This window comes from Ipomoea triloba, chromosome 1 (genome assembly GCF_003576645.1).
Source record: "Ipomoea triloba cultivar NCNSP0323 chromosome 1, ASM357664v1".
NCBI classification, from domain to species: Eukaryota; Viridiplantae; Streptophyta; class Magnoliopsida; order Solanales; family Convolvulaceae; genus Ipomoea; species Ipomoea triloba.
The window spans coordinates 11,269,247-11,291,010 of record NC_044916.1 but is presented as its reverse complement, the minus strand read 5'-3'; the positions used below and the strand labels follow the sequence as shown (position 1 = coordinate 11,291,010).

Genomic DNA, 21,764 nt, shown 5'->3' with positions numbered 1-21,764 from the left:
AGCTCTTATTTTAGATAAGGGGTTAACATTTCTGAGTAGTAAATGAGTATATTTGATGGTGCAAGCCTTGGAAAAAAAGAATGAGTTGAGACCGGAGGCGGAGACTCTAATCGTGGATTGCAAAGCGTTAATCAAGCGCTTCAAAGATTTTGAGCTCGTGCACATTTATAGGAAAGGGAACCAATGCGCTGATTATCTGGCTAACATGGGCTATGATACTCAGTGGGGTACCTCTATTCTGAACCTGCCACCTGATGGTGTTAAGGAGATCCTCGACCGGGACGCTTTGAGTGCTTCTACCATGAGGATTTATTAGCTCTTTTGCGGGGCTTCGACCCCTCATGCGCACAAAAAAAAAAAAAAGAAAAAAAGAAAAAGAAAGAGTAAATGAGTCTATTTGACCCTTTTACCTATATAAAATTGTTGTCTATACAATTCAATGTCCATTTTTCACTCCTGTACTTCTTGACTAAAACCTTTGTTACGCAACTAAGGGTCCATTTGGGAACACGGAAAATGATTTTCAGAAGTCATTTTATGAATTTCTTGTGATTGGGTATTCAAAGAAAATAAAGTCAAAAGGAAAATATTTATCATGGTTAATGGAAAAAAAGACCTAATTTGGCAAAAAATGCCCTCCTAAATTTTAGTTCGAAGAAATTTTCCAGATTATTTGTTTTTTTTCTGTATTTAACCCTATATATGGGTTGACTTCAGATGAGAAAACATCTTCCCATGTGAGAACCTATGGTCTAATCCTTATTGTCCATTGGGCGCTGATGGCTAAGATTTAATTTCATTTTCTTAACCGTTTGTTTTTTTTGCCAAGGACCTTGTGGTCCAGTGGCATCAAACCCCTTCCCTTTATACGGGAGGTGGTGGGTTCGAGTCTCAGTGGAGGCAATACTAACTCTTGTGCTTCAATAGGTTGAGAAAGTAGTTATGAACAACTACTGCATTGTAATAGAGTTAGTAGTATTAAAAAAAAACCGTTTGTTTTTTAATTTAAGTAGTAGTTATGAACAGATACTGCATTGTAATAGAGTTAGTATGTTTTTTAATTTAAGTAGTAGTTATGAACAGATACTGCATTGTAATAGAGTTAGTAATATTAAAAAAAACCGTTTGTTTTTTAATTTAAGTAGTGGGGGTGTGGGAGTAATTTTGTGCAGTTTTTCCATATATGGAGTTTCCTTGCAGGTTGGTTGTGCTGGAGGCATTAGGTATCACTAGGGGTGAGCAAAAACACCGGGCCGACCGAAAAATCGAAAATCGAACCGTCCGAATATTTCGGTTTCGGTTATTAAGGCAAAAAAAAAAAAGTTCGGTTATTTCAGTTTTTCGGTCGGTTATCGGTTTTTCAAGAAAAAAAAAAAAACAAAAATCGACTGAAAAACCAAAGGTTAATCTAAAGAAAAAATATATATAACTTCATCCCATTTACATTTTGCAAGTCCATAGTCTATTATATTAATTTTAATCACTTATTGAATTGTCATTTCTTAACCATATAATGTATAAATAACATGTTTATTAAAAAAACACATCTTAGAACTCGTTTTATTGTTATTTCTAATTGAAAAATAAAAATAAAAAACTGTAAAAGCAATATAATTTCTCACTTAGTTCTAATTGAAAAAAAAAAAACTGAAAAAGCAATATAATTTCTCACTGACTTTCACATATAACTATACTTTTTACTGTATATAAAATTGAAACCAATACAAAATTTTTATTTATGCATTTAAAAGTATATTTACAAATATACCTCATATTTTACACATTTACCGCACTAAACTAGTATTATACTTGAGGACATTAATTTTAATTGATTATAAATATTAAGAGATTATTTTTTTCTTTTAGTAATTTATTCTTTTAGCATTAGTCAAATAAATAAAATAAATTTAGCTATTTTACTAAAAAAAATCGGTTATATTTAACTGACCGAAAACCGTCGGTTTCGGTTATTTCGGTTATGGAGTTGATCGGTCGGTTATGAAGGTTCGGTTAAATTTTCGGTTATTAGCCGAAAACCGACCAATGCTCACCCCTAGGTATCACTGCTGGCGTGAGGTTATACATCACAAGACTATGTTACGTTGTACACCTTTGTGCACTCTCAGAGTAAAAATTATGCATTGCTAGTTGCAAAGCTATGCATTCTATGGGGCGGTGTTGTGCATTATATTCTGTGTTAGTATGGCAGTGATCATTTTTGTGGGGTTTAGGGTTTAGGGTTTAGCGGTTTTGGGTTTAAGCTAGGTGTGTACTTACAAAATGTTGTACAAGTTTGTGCACTCTCAGAGTAAAAGTTGTGCATTGCTAGTAGTAAATGTGTGCCTTCTGTGGGGTAGTGTTGTGTTAGTATGACTGGTGTAGCAAAAATGAGTGATGGTGAGTATACGAGTTGAAATGTCATCCTCAGGGGATTAGGAGTTATGACACGTAATATGCCATCACAAGCAACTAGACACTAGCACAAGGAAATCAACAAGAAGTTAAGCAAACAACAAGTTTAAGGTAAGGCAACAGTAAGACTAACACATATACACAAAGATAAACACAAAAAAAAAAAAAGAAATAGGACTCAAGTTAGGGAGAATTGTCATCTAGATGCTTCAACAACCTACGGAGTTAAAGGAGAACAAGTAACCGGAGTCAAGCGGGAATACACGTAGAAATCCTAGTCTATAAGTCACTCAAGTGAGCAAATTAACAAGGATTAGAACAAGGAATTGTCCCACTTTCGTGGTGAATCAACTCCAAGTTCTTCAAGCACAATTAGCATCTTAGACCCCCGATTTTCCCTATTTTCATAAAAGCAAATTGGATTTATATATGCAAGGGGTCACTTGAATTTATCACCAACTCTCGTTGATGGAAGGAATCCATCCTCCAAATACATGTCAATGAAAGTGTACATCAAACATTAACAAGATATAAATACAAAACCTTCACAAAAACATGATTAAATAATACAACCCTAACTCAAGTCTAAAAACTAACTAATCATGATGAAATAGCATAAGGAACACAAAAACACAAATAAAAAAGCATAAATCTTGCAAAAGAAAAAGATAATGGAAAGAAAGCTTCTCTATTGAAATGGGTGGTTGAATCTTGAAATCCAAATGTTGAATCCTTGATTACAAGTTTCAAATATGTTTAGGAACCTAAATCTAAGTCTAATCTAACCTAAAAATATGAAAGGAAGTGAAAAAAAATGAGTAGGGTTTGAACGGGATCGAAAACCTAGTTGAAAATGCTCAAAATGAGCTTAAATATGAACAGGGAAGGTGGCACGGTCGTGCCAAAAAAAATGAAATTCTGGGCGTGGTTGCTGGAAATCACCCAAAAATACACGGCCTCAGGCATGGCCATGCACTTGGCTGTGTCTTTTGACCTTCAAAACTTCAGATTTTGGATTTATGGTCTTCACAAAATTTGTAGCCCTTTGAGTTTTCTTTCCAATGGCGTAAGAATAACCTAATTTGGACATTCCTAGGTTGAGATATGGTCAAAAATTCAAAATACCAAACAATGACAGTTTTGGCAAAATCTGTAAGTTTGGAACTTATACTTCAAGGATGATTTTGATCCCTTTGGCTTTCTTTTTAGGCTTTAATGTCTTCATAAGAGTTGTAGCCTTTTGAGTCTTATTTCCAATGGCACACGAATCACTTCATTTAGACATTTCTAGGTCGAGATATAGTCCAAATACCAAACAGTGACCAATTTATGCGAGAATTTTAGCTTTTTGACACTTGTTCCACTTTGCCTTGGTTTGTCCATATGATCAAAACCATTGAAAATATCACTCTTTGGCTCTCTTAGAAATATTTTATCCATTCTCTTAGCTTCTCCTTGGCTCTTATTGACTCCTAATGCATCTAAAATGCTCCATTTGACTCGAATCCGCATCAAATTGCATGAAAACACCCATCTTTGCTCCCAAAGCTTTCCAAACCAAACTCCTTGTAAAATAATACAATTTAGTTCTAATCTCATGAAATTCAGAATGATATATAAGCAAAATGACTTAGTGAAATGGAGAAAAAAATATAGACAAATAAGCACTTATTAATCACAGTGGTCAATTTTCACTAGTACAAACTCATCTGCGTCTGAAGTTCAGGACAATCTGCGTCTAAAGTAGTACTTCAGACGCATATGTCACAGATTGGTTGAACGCGTTCTTAAAATTAAAAATCGCCTTGACAATTTGCGCCCCTTCCTAACTAAGAACAATATATTCAACAATATAATCAATATTCAACACTATCAGCACATTAAGGTCTATCACACTTTACTACAAAAGTTTTCAACATATAATAACTATTGAGTAAAATAAACAAGATAGAATTGATAAAAGTCATATAATTAGTTTTATGTTCCAAAGATCATATTAGATAGTCTTATGTTAGATTTTAGGAAGTGTATTTATAGTGATGTATTATTCTTCTTGTGAAATTCTTGTTCTATATATATATATATATTTCTTCTATGTTTCTTTTACGTTCTTCGTTAGTGTGTACATTGCAATGTATAAGTGCTCACAATTTCGGCATGAAGACACAACACAACACCCTATTATGCTGCTCTTCGCTCCTTTGTCTCACCCGACATTAACAAAACAATCAAAATTTCTTATATATATTTAATATAATAGGATATTGACTTTTTTGAAAATAAAGAAGCTAATTCATTAATCATAGGCTTAAACGTTTACAATAAAGATCGATGGAATGATCAAACATTCCTTACAGTCAGACATAGAAACAACTTCCCTAGCATAGAAACTCGATGGAATTTGAAGCTGAATTCTTTGAAGGAACTTAAAGCTTCTTTAATGATTTGGTCAAACGTACCCAAGACTGACACTGGTTGAATAGTCTTGCACACCACCTGAGTATCTATTTCCATTCTTCTATCCATTGACAATATCTCCATCGCCATTCTTCTATCCATTGACAATATCTCCATCGGGCTGAACTGCATATCATAGTTCATAGAGTCTCTTTTTCATTGTCATGTTAGAAGTCTCTTTTTCATTGTCATGTTTGTCATCCAGGATGAAAAAAGAACTCCCAGTAAACGAGAGGAAGAAACTCGTCAAAACAACGAGAGGAAAAAACACAAAAACTTCAAACAAAATTAAACCAATAAAACAAAGCAAAGGGAAAGAACGATGCCTGAGGTGGAGATGGCATCAAGGGAAGACGATCCGATCCGCTTGCTTCACGAAGGCGTGAAGAAAACCAGAGAAGAGAGAACTTGAATATAGGATGTTGACTTTTAATCATAGTTTTTGCTTCATTTCCGCTATAAGATTAGCTCATTTTGCATGCCTACAATTAATCTAAGTGAAATTAAATGCTTTTATTTTTAACGCTAGAAAAATATACTGTCCCAACAAAAATTTTATATTATCACAAATGTAAAAGAAATATATACAGTATATAATAATAATTCTTAGTTAACAACTTACAATTTAATCCAAATCTTTCTACGAGCACTCATAATTATTACATTTATCCCATATGATGAATTTTCACGATTTACTGGGATCAGAAAGCAAAATGGCATGCATGCAGGGTTGATCTATAGAATTGAAAGGCTCACATTGCACTTTAATTTGCTTGTGTAAGATTGCTGCGGACTTGCCGACTATGAAGCAACAAAGCCATTCTTAATACACTTTGTAAAAGGCAAAAGGAATAATGATAAATAATATTATATTATTGATATTTTGTTGAGATAAAATCTCAACCTTCAACCAAATTATGATAAGAATCTCTTTCCTTCCCCATCTAATTAATACAGGATTATTGTATATAATTAATACATCAATATATACCCTTTAAAAATAAGAGGGAGATGGTGCTGGTGTATCACTGCTCAAAAGCTCAACCATAGCACGACGGTAATTCTTCCACTGTGTAGGAGCATCTGCAACGGCATCAGGTGAGGCAGCACTATCACTTTGAAGTTCAACCATGTTACGACGAGGACTGGTCCACTCGTCAACAAGTAGTGAAGCACTATCACTTCGAACCTCAATCATGTTACGACGAGGACTGGTCCACTCAACATCAGGTGCGGCCGCACTCTCGGCATCAAGTGTGGCCGCACCATCGCTCTGAAGTTGAATCATGTCACGGCGTTGGCTGACTCTTTGCTTCTCGCATAAGTCAGGCAAGTACGCTCCTTCACCCGCGACCAAGTTGAAATAGAGCTCTACAATGTTGGGGCAATTATGGTAACATGCCGGGGAACAAAGTTTGGCAGTGAAAGTTGGCTCGAGCAAGGAATCTGACGACATGCCAACAGATTTTCGATCAACACCGCATGCTTTCACGCACTTGTCGGTCTCTATGTATTCCGCCATGCTACTCCCGACCACCACCTCTGATGTCTTGCACTGATACTCCACCTCACTTTTATCCTTTATCAAGTTCTCTAACACACACCTCTTTCCTACGGATGAGACAGAAAATGCACAAACATTTATAGGCAAATTCTCACAAATGATATCAGCAAGAACACCTTGGAGGGAAAGAGTGCAAGCCAATAAAAGAACCAAGACCAATGACAATTTCATGGATGCCATTGATCTTGATTCTTTTCTTTTCTTTAACTTATTATTTATTTGGTTGCTTTGTTTGTGGGGAAGAAGGTAGAGATGGAGGGTATTTATATGAAGTTTTTGTGGTTAATTAGTTGATACAAATAATACAATGTGTGATTTTGCGTGAAATAAGGAAAACTAATTAGCGAGTTAGCATCCGCCATTACCGATCACCTTTCACCACCCATTTGAGGAAATGTATGGTCGCAATGATATCTTATTAGTAGTATACTGCCTAACATAAAGTATATATTCTTAAAATTTATATGTTTTTTTTATAGTTTATAATTTTTACAAAATTACTGATTTTCCTTAAATAATAATCCCTATATTGCCTTTTCTATATGGTGCTTCAAAATGGGTAATTTTCTAGACTTCCTTATATACTACAATGTCTCTTATATTGCTCATATAAATATGGCCTAACAATGCCTTAAATTTCTTCATATTCTTGAATCGAAGAAGGGGTTTTCACTTTTCAGCCTTGCTGTCACCTTCTAAAATTGAACTTCTTTACTTTGCTATGGATCCAGCAGTAATTCGTTGTTCAAAATGCAAGGTATAGTTTTTGTGTGTATATATATATATATATATATATGAATATGTATACTTTGGTTGTGTTTGATTTTTCTAATAATATTTATACACTTTGATATATTATATTGTTGATGTTAGTATTGTTAGTCTCAACTGATTTACCTTCTTGTAGTTCTTTAATTTATCAGTTAGATTCACAATATGAGGTTAACCTTATTCATACTCTTAAATAATGATTGTGGATTTTCTAATCAATGAAAAAAAATATTAAGAGTAACCCAGCCAATACGACAAGAGATTCATACTTGTAACTACAAGGTCAGGAATTTAAATTCTACCTTGATCTTTTTAATTTAAGACAATCAGTTATAGATAATCTAGGTCGATTTAGCTCTTTGAGAGATCGAATTTAATTACACTCAAAAGGATTATGGGATTTTTCTTGTTGTCATATAGGTATATTATGTTTAATACTAACATAAATGCATGATGAAGGCTGCTTGTTGTTCGAAGTCAGCGGCGGCGCCTCCACCAAAGTCAATATTAAAAACGCCAGCGCCACCAGCACCACCCAAAGAAGCTGCGCCGCCTCCCCCGCCGCCGGAGCCTCCAAAGAAAGTCGATCTCCCACCCGCGGCCAATAATGAAGTTGCTCCGCTTGTTGATCCGCGCTCCGGTCACTGCAACGGCCGCGCGTTCCACCCAAGCGCGCACCCGTTTCCGCCGCCGGCCCACATGAGAGGGTGTTGGGAAGACATGGAGCCGCCGCTTTCGATGATCCCGAGGTTGGAAAACATTGACGCAAGGGGCTATAGGCCCCCCAATGAGTTCTACTACGGTGCCCATTACTATGGCTATCCGCCGCCGCCGAGGGATTATTACGGCCACCGTCACCGCCACGGACGCCACTACTATCACTATGGACCGCCGCCGCCCATGGAATACGACTTCCACCACCACCGCCGCGGTGGACCGCCGCCGCCGCCTATGGAATACGACTTCTACCAGCACCACCGCGGTGGACCGCCGCAACCACCACCACCACATGCGTATTACCCATATGGCGGCTACTTTAGTGATGAGAATCCCAATGGTTGTAACGTTATGTGAGGTGCTTCATATTGCTTTAATATTTCATTATTTATTGATTTAATTTGCTAAACAATTAGCATTAACTGTCATTGCTTTGATATTCATATTTGGAATTTTGGATGATGATATTTCCATTAAATTAGGTTTTGTACAAAATTCTTGCCCACAAAGGTGAAATTCCCTTACACCAATTCACACTCCTGTTCGACAGAATAGTGGAAGGGTGTCCAAGTGGGATGACCAATGAGGGGGTGCTCACAAGGGGCCTATCAAAGTATGGCTGAAATTTCTCATCATTTTTAGGTGATTTGAAAGTGGTCGAAAAGGATTTTTAAAAATAGAAATATTTTATCGATATTTGCTAGAAAAATTTCCAACAAAGGCAAAAATGATGCAAGATTTTTTTAAAAAAATTTATTGCCTTTTAATCTCTTTCTTTCTTTTTCTCCCATCGTTTATTCCTCACTAGAGACCTTGGCCAAGAAATTCTTTTGTTGTTGCCAATTAAAGTGTTTCAACACGGAGAACAAAGGAAAAAAGAAATAATGATAAGGATTTTTTATCAAATGTGAAGTAGAATAAAGGAGAAAACTATATAGAGAATAATTCAATGAAATTTGAGTTTGATAGACAAAATATTTCAACCCAAAACTTAAAAGTCTACAAAAGTCAATTAAAATCATCACTGTAAAAGTTTTTGAAAGTCTTAAAAGTTTTATTGAATACATCCCCTTAAATTTTTGGTTGGCTTGAAAGAAGTAAATAATCTAAAACTTTTAACAATTTTTTTAGCCAAGTGCCGTATGGTCCAATGACACCAAGTTACTCCATTTCGAACTAGAGTCAGGAGTATTAAAAAAAAATAAAAATTTGATGATTGGAAAAGTGGTTGAAATTTTGCAATTTTCCAGCAATGTGGGGTAATTACTTACCCCTTTTGCTGACCTTTTTACTATTTAATTATTTATATTTAAGAAACCCACCACCTCTTTGAATTGAGGCTATTATTACTATACAAACTAGTATTTTCGCCCGTGCGTTGCACGGAATGGATTTGTTATAATATTTAAAGAATATTTGGATCAATATACAATTATATATATTATAACATCGAATATTATATAGCGCAATTGATGAAATTGATTGGATCGATTATATTTTCTGATGTTTTCCTTTGAATTATAACAAATAATTGTCCAATTACCCGGACGTGGATAAATTTTTTTATTATATATTGAGATAATAAAAATAAAGATGAAATTATAAAAAATTCTAATATTGAACGTGTACATTTATTTGATTATAAGATTAGTACAAAAATATTACTCAAATTAATTGAATAATATATGACTTGTTTGTCTAAAATTATCTTAAAAAGATATATAAGTAATATGACTTATATAATTATATTATTACTAAAATAAATATGAGAAAATGAGAAATAAATTAATTGTAATTATTATAAAAATAAAATTCAACTACCAATGCTTAACTTAATTATCATAATAATTATTAGGCACTTATTATTAGTCAATTACACTAATATATGTGTAGTTATACTTTTATACTTTAAGTATATTCATTTTCCCCATATTGCATTTAGTTTTATCTTCCTCCTCCATATTTGAATGAATTAATTTTGATTATTATAAAAATCTAACAACCCATGTTCAATTAATTTTTTTGAAGTTTAAATAACTTAGAGTTGTCAAAAGGAAAGTATAATTAATTATTAAAGTTTTTAAATAATTTTCAGTCAATTCGTAATATCCTTCTCTTTTCCCGATAAATGATTTTACTTTTATTAATAGTGTTGATACGTGAGTATACATATTATCAATTAATAGATATTAGTTAATTTCTATTTTACATTTTCTTTACAAATAAGCTTTATTCATTATTTGACCAATAAAATATTTAATTAATTGACTACAAAAGTTTAGGCGGTGACTGAAATAGGAGGATTTTACTTTTATATATAGTATAGAATATAGATTACGATCTTTTTATATTTTAAATTAATTAGTAATATCATTTTTCTCGGAATAAGGGTCAAATAAGCCACTGAACTACACACAAAACTGCAATTAGGCCATCGAACTCAAAAAGAATGCAATTGGATTCCTGAACTATATAAACTCATGCAAGTACAAATTGACATGTTTTTAAAAAAAAGTCCAAATTGACCTGTTTACCTACAATTGTGATGACATGGTGGTTAGTAATTTTAAAATAAACTTTTTAAATAATTTTAATTAAAATAATTAAATAATAATAATAATAATAATTTAAAAAAAGACAGATGTCTCCGGCAGTTTTTCTGTTTTTTTTTTTAATTATTAGTGCCGATTGTTATGTGTAAATTAATATTAGGCAACCTTATATAGGAAAAATGAAAAGAATTACGTAGTAATATTTACCTAATTTTCGTTCTATTTTTAATTGATGATGTAGAATATTATTATTGAAATATTTCCGTTTCATTTTTAATTTCCGTTCCTTTTTTAATTTATCTTTAATATTGTTTAAAATATGCCATTATTAATGATGATGTAGAATGTTTTCCTTTTTTAATTAAATTGCAATGATATGACCATTTCCTTTTTCATTTTAGTTAATTATGGATATTTTTTTTATTTACAGTCAATTATTAATATTCATTTACTTTTATATATTCAGTCAATTAGTAATATCAGATTCATTTTTAGTCGATTTTTTTTTATTTTTAGTTAATTAGTCAATTAGAATAATAGATCCACTGGTATTTTTACCTAATTTCTGTTCTATTTTTAATTAATGATGTAGAATATTATTATTGAAATATTTTCATTCTATTTTTAATTTACCTTTACTATTGCTTAAAATTTAAAATATGCCTTTACTATTGATGACGTATACTATTATTATTGAAATATTTCCTTTCCATTTTTAATTTACTTTTACTATTGATGATATAGAATATTATTATTGAAATATTTCCGTTTCATTTTTAATTTCTGTTCCATTGTTTAAATGTGTGAAAGATTTACGATTTAATTGTGATTTGATTTATTTTACTGTATAATATTATTGTGAAAAATTAAAATGCAATGATTTGACCATTTAATTTTCCGTTTTAATTAATTATGGATATTTTTTTAATTTCAAGTCAATTATTAATATTCATTTTCTTTTCCAATTGACATAATTTCTGTACTCTTTTCTATTTTTAATTTTCAATCAATTATTAATATTCATTTCCTTTTCTAATTTACCTAATTTCCGTTCCATTTTTAATTGATAATGTAAAATATTATTGTGATATATTTCTATCATAATATAATTACCATAATTACTAATAATGAATTATAATCAATTATAATTAATATTATTTTATCATAATAATTACCATATTACTAAAATGGCCCTACGTTTGGGCGAAAAATTTTGGAGGAAGATATTGTTTTTATATATAGTATAGATAGTATAGATTATTTACTACTACTAAATAATGGTGCAATATATATATATGTGTGTGTGTGTGTGTGTATAAAATTAATTAATTCTAAATAATATTTTTGTCTAAATAGTTGACATTACAAAAATTTAGAAAGTAAAGTAATTAAGGTAATAACATCATCATTATTATTATTATTATTGTTGTTGTTGTTGTTGTTGTTATGCATATACTGAATAATTGGAGACTAAAATCATTATTTGATCATAATTTTGCAAATAAAGTTTGCAATTTTCTTGTTTATAAAAAACATTATAACCAATAAACATAAACACATAGTAAAGTATGATTATTTAAGAGAAATTAATTTATAATAAATGCCTCTAAATTTTGGGGGGAAAACTTGGCACAAATTAGTGAATTTAGTGCAGAAGGAGAAAGAGTTGGCTCTATTTTCAAAGGTGAAACCCGATCAGGCCTTGGAATCATTGAAGTTTCATCCCACTGCACCTAAAGATAGCAATACATATCACTTTAGGCATCACAAATAAAAATGTATCACCAAACCCATCCCTTTCAAACACAAGGGTATTACCTTTAGACATCTCCATTTTGATTCCGGCCACTTGTGGAGATCACGATCTTCAATGCCAACAATAGTTCCAATAAACCCCAAAAAAAAAACCACCACATAACACTCATAATATTAGTTACTGAACATGAAATCTTGGGGCAAAATATGTAATTTTAGTGAACATGAAATCTTACCTCAAAAGCCTAAAATTAAACTCTTATCAATACTTAGTAGCACCATAGACACTTTGATAATGAACCTGTAAATTAGTCAACCCTTAATATAATTACTACTAATTAATATTATTATTATTAGCAGCATGGCCGAATCATCATCAAACCATCAATAACATCCATAACCTTAATCTTTACCTTCTCATTATTCTAATTTCCTTCAAAATCATTATTATCGCCAATTTCATCATCTATACCAGTATAATACCAAATCTTATCATCATTTCTTTATTTATCCTCATCATTATCCAAGAAAAATTACAACACCAATAGTGCGTTCCACCGTGTTCCTAACATAGTGATAGGGATTAACTGCTAATCAGAGATCAAATCTTAGCAGTAAACTATTATATAAGTATCGTATATAATTGAAGGAATATAATATCTATTAACTATGAAAAATAAATTAATAGATCAGACAATGAAAGATTATATACAGACATAAAAAAAAAAGTACGGGTAAAGCAATTAGGTATTGTATCTAATTAAAAATGAAAGGTAAGCTTACTTTTGAAGCAATAGAGAAGAGCGTGCGTAGAAAATAGAAACCGATTGAGAGAGAGGTGAGGAGTTCATTGTGAGAGGCTGGAAAATGGAGTGAATAAATAGGTACAGAATGATGCAGTTCCCTCTTATACTCGTTTTTAACCAATGAGAGGGAAAGAAAAATGGTGAGTAACGGCTGTGTATTTGAAAGAGAAGGGAGGAAATCATGGAGTAATCTATATTGTATGTATTTATATAGAATGAGTGATTGCTTGTCTTCATAATCACCCAATAAAAAGAAATGGAAAGAAATTAGGATTTTACTAAAATGCCACTAAGTTTGTGTATAATAGGAATCTTATGTTGACTGCCAAAAGAATATATATATATATATATATATATATATATATATATATATATATATATATATATATATATATAATGCCACTAAGTTTGGGCGGAAAAATTTGGGAAGAGGATATTATTTTTATATATAGTATAGATATAGATATAGATTATTATTATTATTACTATTATTATTATTATTATTCTATCATAATAATAATAAATTCTATCATAATAATTACCATTACCATATTATTATAATAAATTCTATCATTATATTCTATTCTATCATATAATAATAATAAATTCTATCATAATAATTACCATAATTACTAATAATGAATTACAACCAATAATTAATATTATTCTATAATAATAATAATAATAATAATAATTACCATATTACTAAAATACCCCTATGTTTGGGCGGGAAAGTTTTGGAGGAGGATATTGTTTTTATATATAGTATAGATTTCTTTAATAGTCCAAATATTAGGTACATAATAGAATTTTGTTTAGCCTATATACGTTTTGATTTTATATTTTATTTATGGATATAATAGATTTGTTCTTATATCAATATTTTTTTTTTATTAGCATTAGATTCCCCCCTCTTTTAAGTGGTATCTTGGAAACCATTTAGGGAGGTCTGGGTAAAGGTATATAAACTAATCAAGTTAATCTAATAACTCAAAAGAAAATTTCAAAAAATCTGTACAAGAGAATTTTATTAAAATTTGTTATTTTCTCATCATAAATTTACCTCCTATTAATTGATTCTATCCAAGTTTTTTTTAATCTACTTATTAGCTTATTAGTTAAATAGAAAATGTAGCATCAGTTAATTTTTGTTTAGTATATAAGTTGTATTTAATACTGGACTGATGTTACCATTTTTGGACCCCATGATATAATGTAGAATATTGTTTTTTCTTATTAGTAGATTTGTTATTAAAATAAAATAAATAAATAAACAAGTTTTAACAAATACATATTTCTCTATTTGTGACCTTGTGGCCCAGTGGCATCAAATCCTTTCCTTTATACGGGAGGTGGTGGGTTCGAGTCTCAGTGGAGTCAATACAAATCTATAGATTAAAGTTGTGTGTTTTGTTTAGTTAGTTGTAAATTATTAGTACAAAAACAATGAGATTTTTTGGAGTGGCGTTTAGTTAGTTGTAAATTATTAGTACAAAAACAATGAGATTTTTTGGAGTGGCGATAGAAACCCACAGTTACTAGTCGAGAGTGTGCACTGGGTAAATCAGCCTAGATTGTTCATAGTTGACTGGCTCAAACTAAAAACATCAATAGACCGCTCTGATTGGGAGTCAAACTTGTAACATTGTGATTACCAAGTCGCGGTCAACGGTCCGACCAACACGGCTGGAAATCTCGCTATTTCCGTCTAACAAAAATGTTGGTCGGTAATTAGTAAAAATAACAACTTTCCGGATCATATTTTGGTTGAAATGTTGGTAGGAAACCCATTTTCGACCAATAATAACTCCCCCGTTTTCCGTCCAATTTTCATTCGATGAAAATTACGAGATTTTTAACTATGCAACTTAGCTAAGATTATCCTAATAACGAGATATTTAATTCACGAGAATGCAAACATAGGAAATTAAATAACATATATAGTTAAAGGGAACATTATACTCCTTAATTCACAAATTAATATTGGCATAACCATAGCAAAGACAACAGGATTTTAGAGAGCACCAATGTTCTTGAGGCCAAGAACAACTCCAACACCAAGGATGTGGCCAACAGTGCCACAAGCCAAGGTATCAGCAAGAGTGAACCCGGCCGGGTCACCCGATTGTAGACCGGAGTCCCGGCTCTCCAGCTTCAGCCCGGCGGTCGCCTTCCGGTTCGCTGATGGCGCCAGCCCGAACCTCCCAGCAAATAGCATTAGGCTTGTTGCTGTCACCATTATCTGTTCACACCCATCAATTCAACTTTTTAGCCCCTCACCATTATTGGTCTCTCAAGTTATTATGCAATTTAGTTTATCTTTTTTTTTTTTGAAAAAAAAATTATTTATTTTCAATTTCAATTAATATGGCCTCTCAATTGTTTATTGTGTTGTAAATCTAGTCCTTCGAGCTTTGATCAATACCCGTTCTCCATTTCTAAAAATTTAAGGGAATAGATTAACTCGATTTACAACTCAAGCAACTAAATTTAAAACACGTTAAATAGGTGTGAGATTACCGTTTATTGATATTAAAAATGAAGAATTAAACTATTACTGTCAAAGACCTTATGGTTAAGCTGCAAGACTATGACTTTTCTAAATGAAAGATTACAGGTTTAAATTTCTCTGGAGAACAGAGTTAATAGTACTAAAAATTACTTACCAAATTTGTGGGTGAGCCAATGAAATCACAACGAGCTCCCAAAGCACCTCCTCCCCTGCGCTTCATTGGTTGTAGGGCAACCTAAACATTTAAAATTTTGAAACAAATTACAACACTTTGAGCTAAACGACACCAATGACCTTACAAAGAGAGACAATTACCTTTAAGTTTTACAATATATATTAAGGTTATAAGATATAGATGGAGTGCATAAAAGAAAGGGAACTGACCAAACTCCTCGCGGGGGAAGTTGATGGGGCTGTGATGGCTTTAAGGCCATTAAACTGGGGAAGAGAAGTCATCATGGCTGCCATTTTCCTTAATTTCAAACAAAAACCTGTGAGATCTTCTAAGTGTTGTTGTTCTGGTTTGAGTTTTGGTGTTTTGATGGCATAAATTTGATATGCATGCACAGGTGGATCTGTACCACAAGAGTTTGTGGCCTCAGAATTGGTGCTTTGGATACATTAAGATTTATGTTTGCTGACATGGCACTTCAATATTGGGCAGTCCCAGATGGATAAGATTTGGATAAGTGATCATTTTTTGGTCTTACTGCAACCCTTTCAACAGTGCATCACACTTCTCAAACTCATGTAAATTACATGATAAATTATAATGTACTTTTAACTATTTAAATAAACTTGTCTTCTCTTTAACATTTTTTTAAAAATAATTTAATGAGCTACAAGCTATTTGATTACTTTTTAAATTAATTCATATAAAAATATTATTATTAACAAGTTTTTTTTTTTTTTTGAAAACAAGTTAGTGCTATATCAAAATGATTGGAATAAAATTTTTTTTTATCATACAAATGATATAGATTTATTTGTAATCATCAAAATTTTAAAACTTTATTATTTCATAAGAGTATGATGATGATGACAAGATAAAATTCATTTTACCCAAAATAAAAAAAAATAAAAACATTGGCCCAAAAATGGGGAAAAAAACAAAAAAAAAAGTGTTTTCAAGCTTTTTTAAAATCATTTTTGTTGATGAAAAAAAAAAAAGAAAAAAGAAACATGAGAAAACTGTGAAAAAAAAAAAGAAATAGAAAAATACACTAAACTGCCCAACAGTGCTTGCATTTTGAGATTATTAATGGATTTATTTCTCTCATAACAGTGTTTTTTTTTTTTTTTTTGGAAACATCTCATAACAGTGTTGAGAGAGGGATATCGCTCATAATTTTTTGTTAATTAAGTATATGTATATTTAGGCAATATTTGGCAAACCTAACTGAAAAGGTAGTTGAAAGCTGAAAAGTAATTGAAAACTGAAAAGCTATAAGCTCGAAGCTGAAATCTGAAGAGCTGTTATGCTTAAAAGTGTTTGGTAAAATTAGCTTTTTGATAAGCTGATAAATGTAAAAAGACTAAAAAGAACATCTTCATACAATTTAAATAGTTTTAAATTTAAATAGGTTTGTTTATATATTAAAATATAAAATAGTGAAATCACTATATTTTAATAAAATATAAAGTAAGAACATATATTTGAAAACATACAAAGTAAAACAAAATATTTATAATTCATAAGATTTGTTCATACAAAAATCAATGTTCAAACACAAATGTCAAATTGAAATTACAACCAAACATATTGAAGAGAAAAAGTCAAAAAGGTTTAGCCAAAAAGGTTTTAATTGGAAAGGGTAAATGATGTCATTTCTTTAAAATAATAAGGTTAAAGATGGAAAAAAAGTTAGGAAGCTACTATAGCTTATTTTGAAACGCTACCTTAGGTAGCGTTAAAAAATAAGCTCTTTTTTTAAGCTACTAGCTTATTTTAGGAACATTACCAAACAGAGCTTATAGCTTATTAGTAGCTTAAAATAAGTTATAAGCTCCTAAATAAGCTCTGCCAAACAGAGCCTTATTTTGCAAAATTTTTAAATTAATATCACTAAATTTGCCAAGTAGCTTGTAACTTAATGACACCCCTGTAACTCTCTCAAATGGGAGGTCACATGATTGAATACCAATGGGGCACTGATCTACGTCGTTCATCAATGATTGCTAATTTTAGTAAAATAATATGGGGTCAATTTTATAATTATTAAGAACTTAAAAATTTACAATAATTATAAAACTGAAATTCTTAGTTGTTAGCATCCTTAAAAAAGAGGAGATAACATAATGACATTTTTGTAATTAATACAAACTTTATCTATGCACTTGAAAATCTTGATAGTGCATCCACATATTACCAATAGTGCACTCAACTTGAGTACTATTTGTGCAATTGTGCATATCTTGAGTGCATTGTTTATTAACCACGAATCTGGATACACTATCAAATTTTTTCAAGTGCATGGACAAAATTTATAATAATTGCAAATATATCACCATGTTTTTTACAGTTTCCCCTTATTTTTCATCTATTAGATAGATCCGTCAAATTGACAGCTAGTATTTTAAGGCAAGATCTAAAAAAAAAAAAAAACCACTCTAATATTTTCAAAAGGTTTTAAATCTTTAAAAGTTTATTCAACTCGTCTAGCATTCTCTCTCTCTTGTAGACTTATTATACTTGTCTCGGGACCAACAGACTCATTGGGGAATAATTACATTTGAGATGGAAATAATGGATACACACACACATATATGGAGTTGGAAAAATATGGTCTTGGAAGAAAAATATAAGAAAATATTGTGAAATTACTCAAATTAGAATGAGAGGAAGAAAATGCAAAATAAAAAGTAAAAAAATCTCTTATATAGAGATTAGATATTTAAAATATATAATATTTGAGAAATATGAAAAATATTTATGGAAAAAATCACATTATTATTTTCAATCACATATTTGTTGCAATCACTTTTAATGTTTTAACAAATATGTCAAAAATTAACCCATATATGATTTAGAATGTTTACAATACAATTTTTTTCATTGCTTTTAGATTTTATTTTTTCCTAGTTTTTTATTCACATAACATTTTACAAAAAAAAAAAAAAAAACAAAACAAAAACAAAAACAAAAAACAACAAAAAAAACAAGTTATTTAAAATCATAAAGTATTAACTAAATTTGAATTGATCTTAAACATACAATACAATAATCACGATATAAAATATAATTCCACTGTCACTTCAAAATAACATTCCAGGGAATTAATATTTTTATTTTTTAATTCCCTAACATATCTATTACAAGGTCAAATCTTACCACTACTATTAAACATATCACAATTCAAATTAAACGCTATCTGAGACGTAGCTTGAGTTCTACAATAATTTATATTATTTAATAGTTTTTAATGGACCAAGCCGAACCTAAAATTGGGTTAATGTAAGAGAAATGTAGAGGAAAAATAATATCTTAAACTATATAAAAGCCACAAGCTTTGAAAAATAAGAAGAAAAAATTTCCTTCTCAGAAGTTTTTAGACAAACATTGTATTTATTAACCAGTCTTTTCATATTTACTACTAATTTGTAACCTTGATTACATCCATAGTTGAGATTATTGTTTCTAAGGCTATGTTTAATAAGAGTTTAGAGGTTGTTGTTCCTCATATTTAAATTATTTTATATTTTATGATATTTTTAGATAAGAAAAATTGAATCTTACGGAGTAATTTTTTTTTATACAATATATGATATTTCACTTTTGTGACTCAAAATTATTTAGCAGCTTGTTTACCAACTTTATTTGATAGCTTGATTTCTTTAACATGCATATTTGCTGGACTCGTCTATATTAAATGCATTTTTTTTGGGTAAAACAAAATGTTTTTCAATTAAAGAAAAATGCCTACAATCAGTAACATTATGCTTTTCGGGACAAAATATTTGTCTCGTGTTATGCTACGATCGAGAAGGGTGGCATGTTTTAAGTATGCGCCGTCACTGTAACATTATGCTTATTAATTTCTTACTTTTTTGATAACTTAGGTTTTTCATTTTATTGGACAATATTTTAAACTTTATAAATTCACTCTAAACCTATAAAAAAAATAAATTGAGTTAATTTAATTTCGAAACTCTACGTGCACAATCAACTCAAACCCAAATCTCAATATTTGTGAAAGGAATATAATTGAACTTTAACATGCTGTCGCTAAAAGAAAAATTTATGTGAAATTTCTCATTTATTAGATCAATGTCAAGTGGGCGCTTATTAATTTTATGTGGAATATCGTTGCCATCACGTAGATAGGGACAAATAAAAAGAAAAACAAGAGAAAGTTATAAACTTCTTTTAAAATTAATGATCAATAAACACATCAAATAATAAATTAAAAGCACATATAATATAAATTAATTCTTCCACTTTTAAAATATTTATTTTAGTTAGGAAATCTCATTCATGTGTAATGATTTAGAATGACAAATTATTGTGTGGACCACGGTCCAAAACGATATCACTGAATTTTATGAGTTAGAATAATGTACATTATATGTTAGAATAATGTACATTATGAGCTTGAATAATAAAACTTTTGAGGTAAAATAATGTACATTATGTGTTAGAATAATGTACAATATGAATTATAAAAAGGGAAAATGGCATTTTTTCTCCCATATGTTATGTGCATATAGCACTTTTTCTCCCTGTGTTATTAAAGTGGCACTTTTCCCCCCTGAAATGTTAAATTGACATTTTTGTCCTTAAAATAACTATTTCATTTATTTTTCATTCTCCAACAAATTATTATTTATATGTATGGATGATCAAGATTCGGTTCGAACCTAACCAAACACTGTAGCAATCATACCGAAATAGTATGGACGATTCTGGTTACGATTCAGAACCGAAAAACAAAATTAAATAATTGTTGAACCGTGAATCGGAATTGAACAATAGTCATATATAGTGAAAATGATCAAACACTTATTTTGATAAATCGGTACGGTTCGGTTCCAATTTTGATTTTAAATCGCTAATCAAAACTTATTTATTTATTTTTATAATTTTATTTCTTATTTAAAAATAGTCTAAATTCAACAATTATTTTATTTTATTTTTTCGGTTATGAATCGTAACCGTAACCGTCCATACTATTTAGGTTCAATTGCTACAGTGTTCGATTAGGTTCGTATTGAACCGTGATCTTCCATACATATTTGTAATAATTGGTTGGAGAATAAAAATAAATGAAATAGTTATTTTTAAGGGCAAAAATGTCAATTTAACATTACAGGGGAGAAAACTACCACTTTAAAAATAATTGAGGGGGGAAAACTGCCACTTTAATAACTCAGGGGGAAAAGTGGTATATGCACGTAACATAAGGGGAAAAAGTGTCATTTTCCCTTATAAAAATATATATTAGACTATGGTCCACACATCTGTGTGAATTATGGTTCACACAATAACTATTGGTCCAAAATCCTAACCGACATAATATTAAAGTTATCAATTCAAACTAAAAAGATTGAAATTCAATAACCTTATAATTATAAATTTATATTTTTTTAAAACTTATGATCTTATAATTACAAGTTTATATGTAGTATTTCTTAACCAGCTTAGCTGCAATAGCACAAGAGTTATTGAATCCTTCACTACATTTCTTTTCTTCGCTTCTCACGAGAAATAGAGATTACAGAAAAATGCCACTGGGGACAGTATCGTTTCTCGCGTTTTGCTCAGTCCAATAAACTACTATCAGATATACTACAACCACAAGATCTCCAAAACGTTGGGGAAATGTATTTATAGTAAATAAAACACTATAAATGGTGTTCCGATGACCAAAACCATGTATATTCTAATGTTCATATAGGTAAATGTTACATGGTTCAAATATCATCTACCTATATATTCATTCATACTAGTATTACTCAATATATTAACATGAAAAAAAGTTTAAAAATTAAAGCTAATTATTATCTTGTAATGTAAAACAATATATGAAACTTAAATTTTACGGCATCTTAAAAAACAGTATCCTATATTTGATGGGAGACAATCCCAATTAAACTGGTCAAACAATTAACTTAGTAACAACAATGTTTCAAATATGACTTGCTGATGGCACTTCGTATTCATCTGATCTTTCTGATTCGAACCGATCAACTATGGACAAACTAAGCTAATTTACCTCTTT

The 21,764-nt window shown here is 30.5% G+C and overlaps 3 protein-coding genes across 3 annotated transcripts; 1 reads left to right on the top strand and 2 right to left on the bottom strand.

The window, feature by feature from the left end:
* Positions 1-5,721: 5,721 nt before the first annotated feature.
* LOC116000590 lies at positions 5,722-6,675 on the bottom strand. Its single transcript, XM_031240627.1, has one exon. The coding sequence runs from the start codon at positions 6,611-6,613 to the stop codon at positions 5,864-5,866; it is 750 nt and encodes a 249-aa protein (XP_031096487.1). The 5' UTR covers positions 6,614-6,675; the 3' UTR covers positions 5,722-5,863.
* Positions 6,676-6,763: 88 nt separating this feature from the next.
* LOC116029322 (formin-like protein 20) lies at positions 6,764-8,278 on the top strand. Its single transcript, XM_031271309.1, has 3 exons — positions 6,764-6,829; positions 7,097-7,190; positions 7,664-8,278. Coding segments are annotated over exons 1-3 (711 nt in total). The 5' UTR covers positions 6,764-6,827.
* A 6,658-nt stretch (positions 8,279-14,936) lies between these two features.
* LOC116015131 (photosystem I reaction center subunit psaK, chloroplastic) lies at positions 14,937-16,120 on the bottom strand. Its single transcript, XM_031255147.1, has 3 exons — positions 15,931-16,120; positions 15,701-15,781; positions 14,937-15,276 (listed from the first exon to the last, which is right to left on the bottom strand). Exons 1-3 carry the CDS (start codon positions 16,012-16,014, stop codon positions 15,049-15,051), a joined length of 393 nt encoding a protein of 130 aa, XP_031111007.1. The 5' UTR covers positions 16,015-16,120; the 3' UTR covers positions 14,937-15,048.
* Between the last annotated feature and the right edge of the window lie 5,644 nt (positions 16,121-21,764).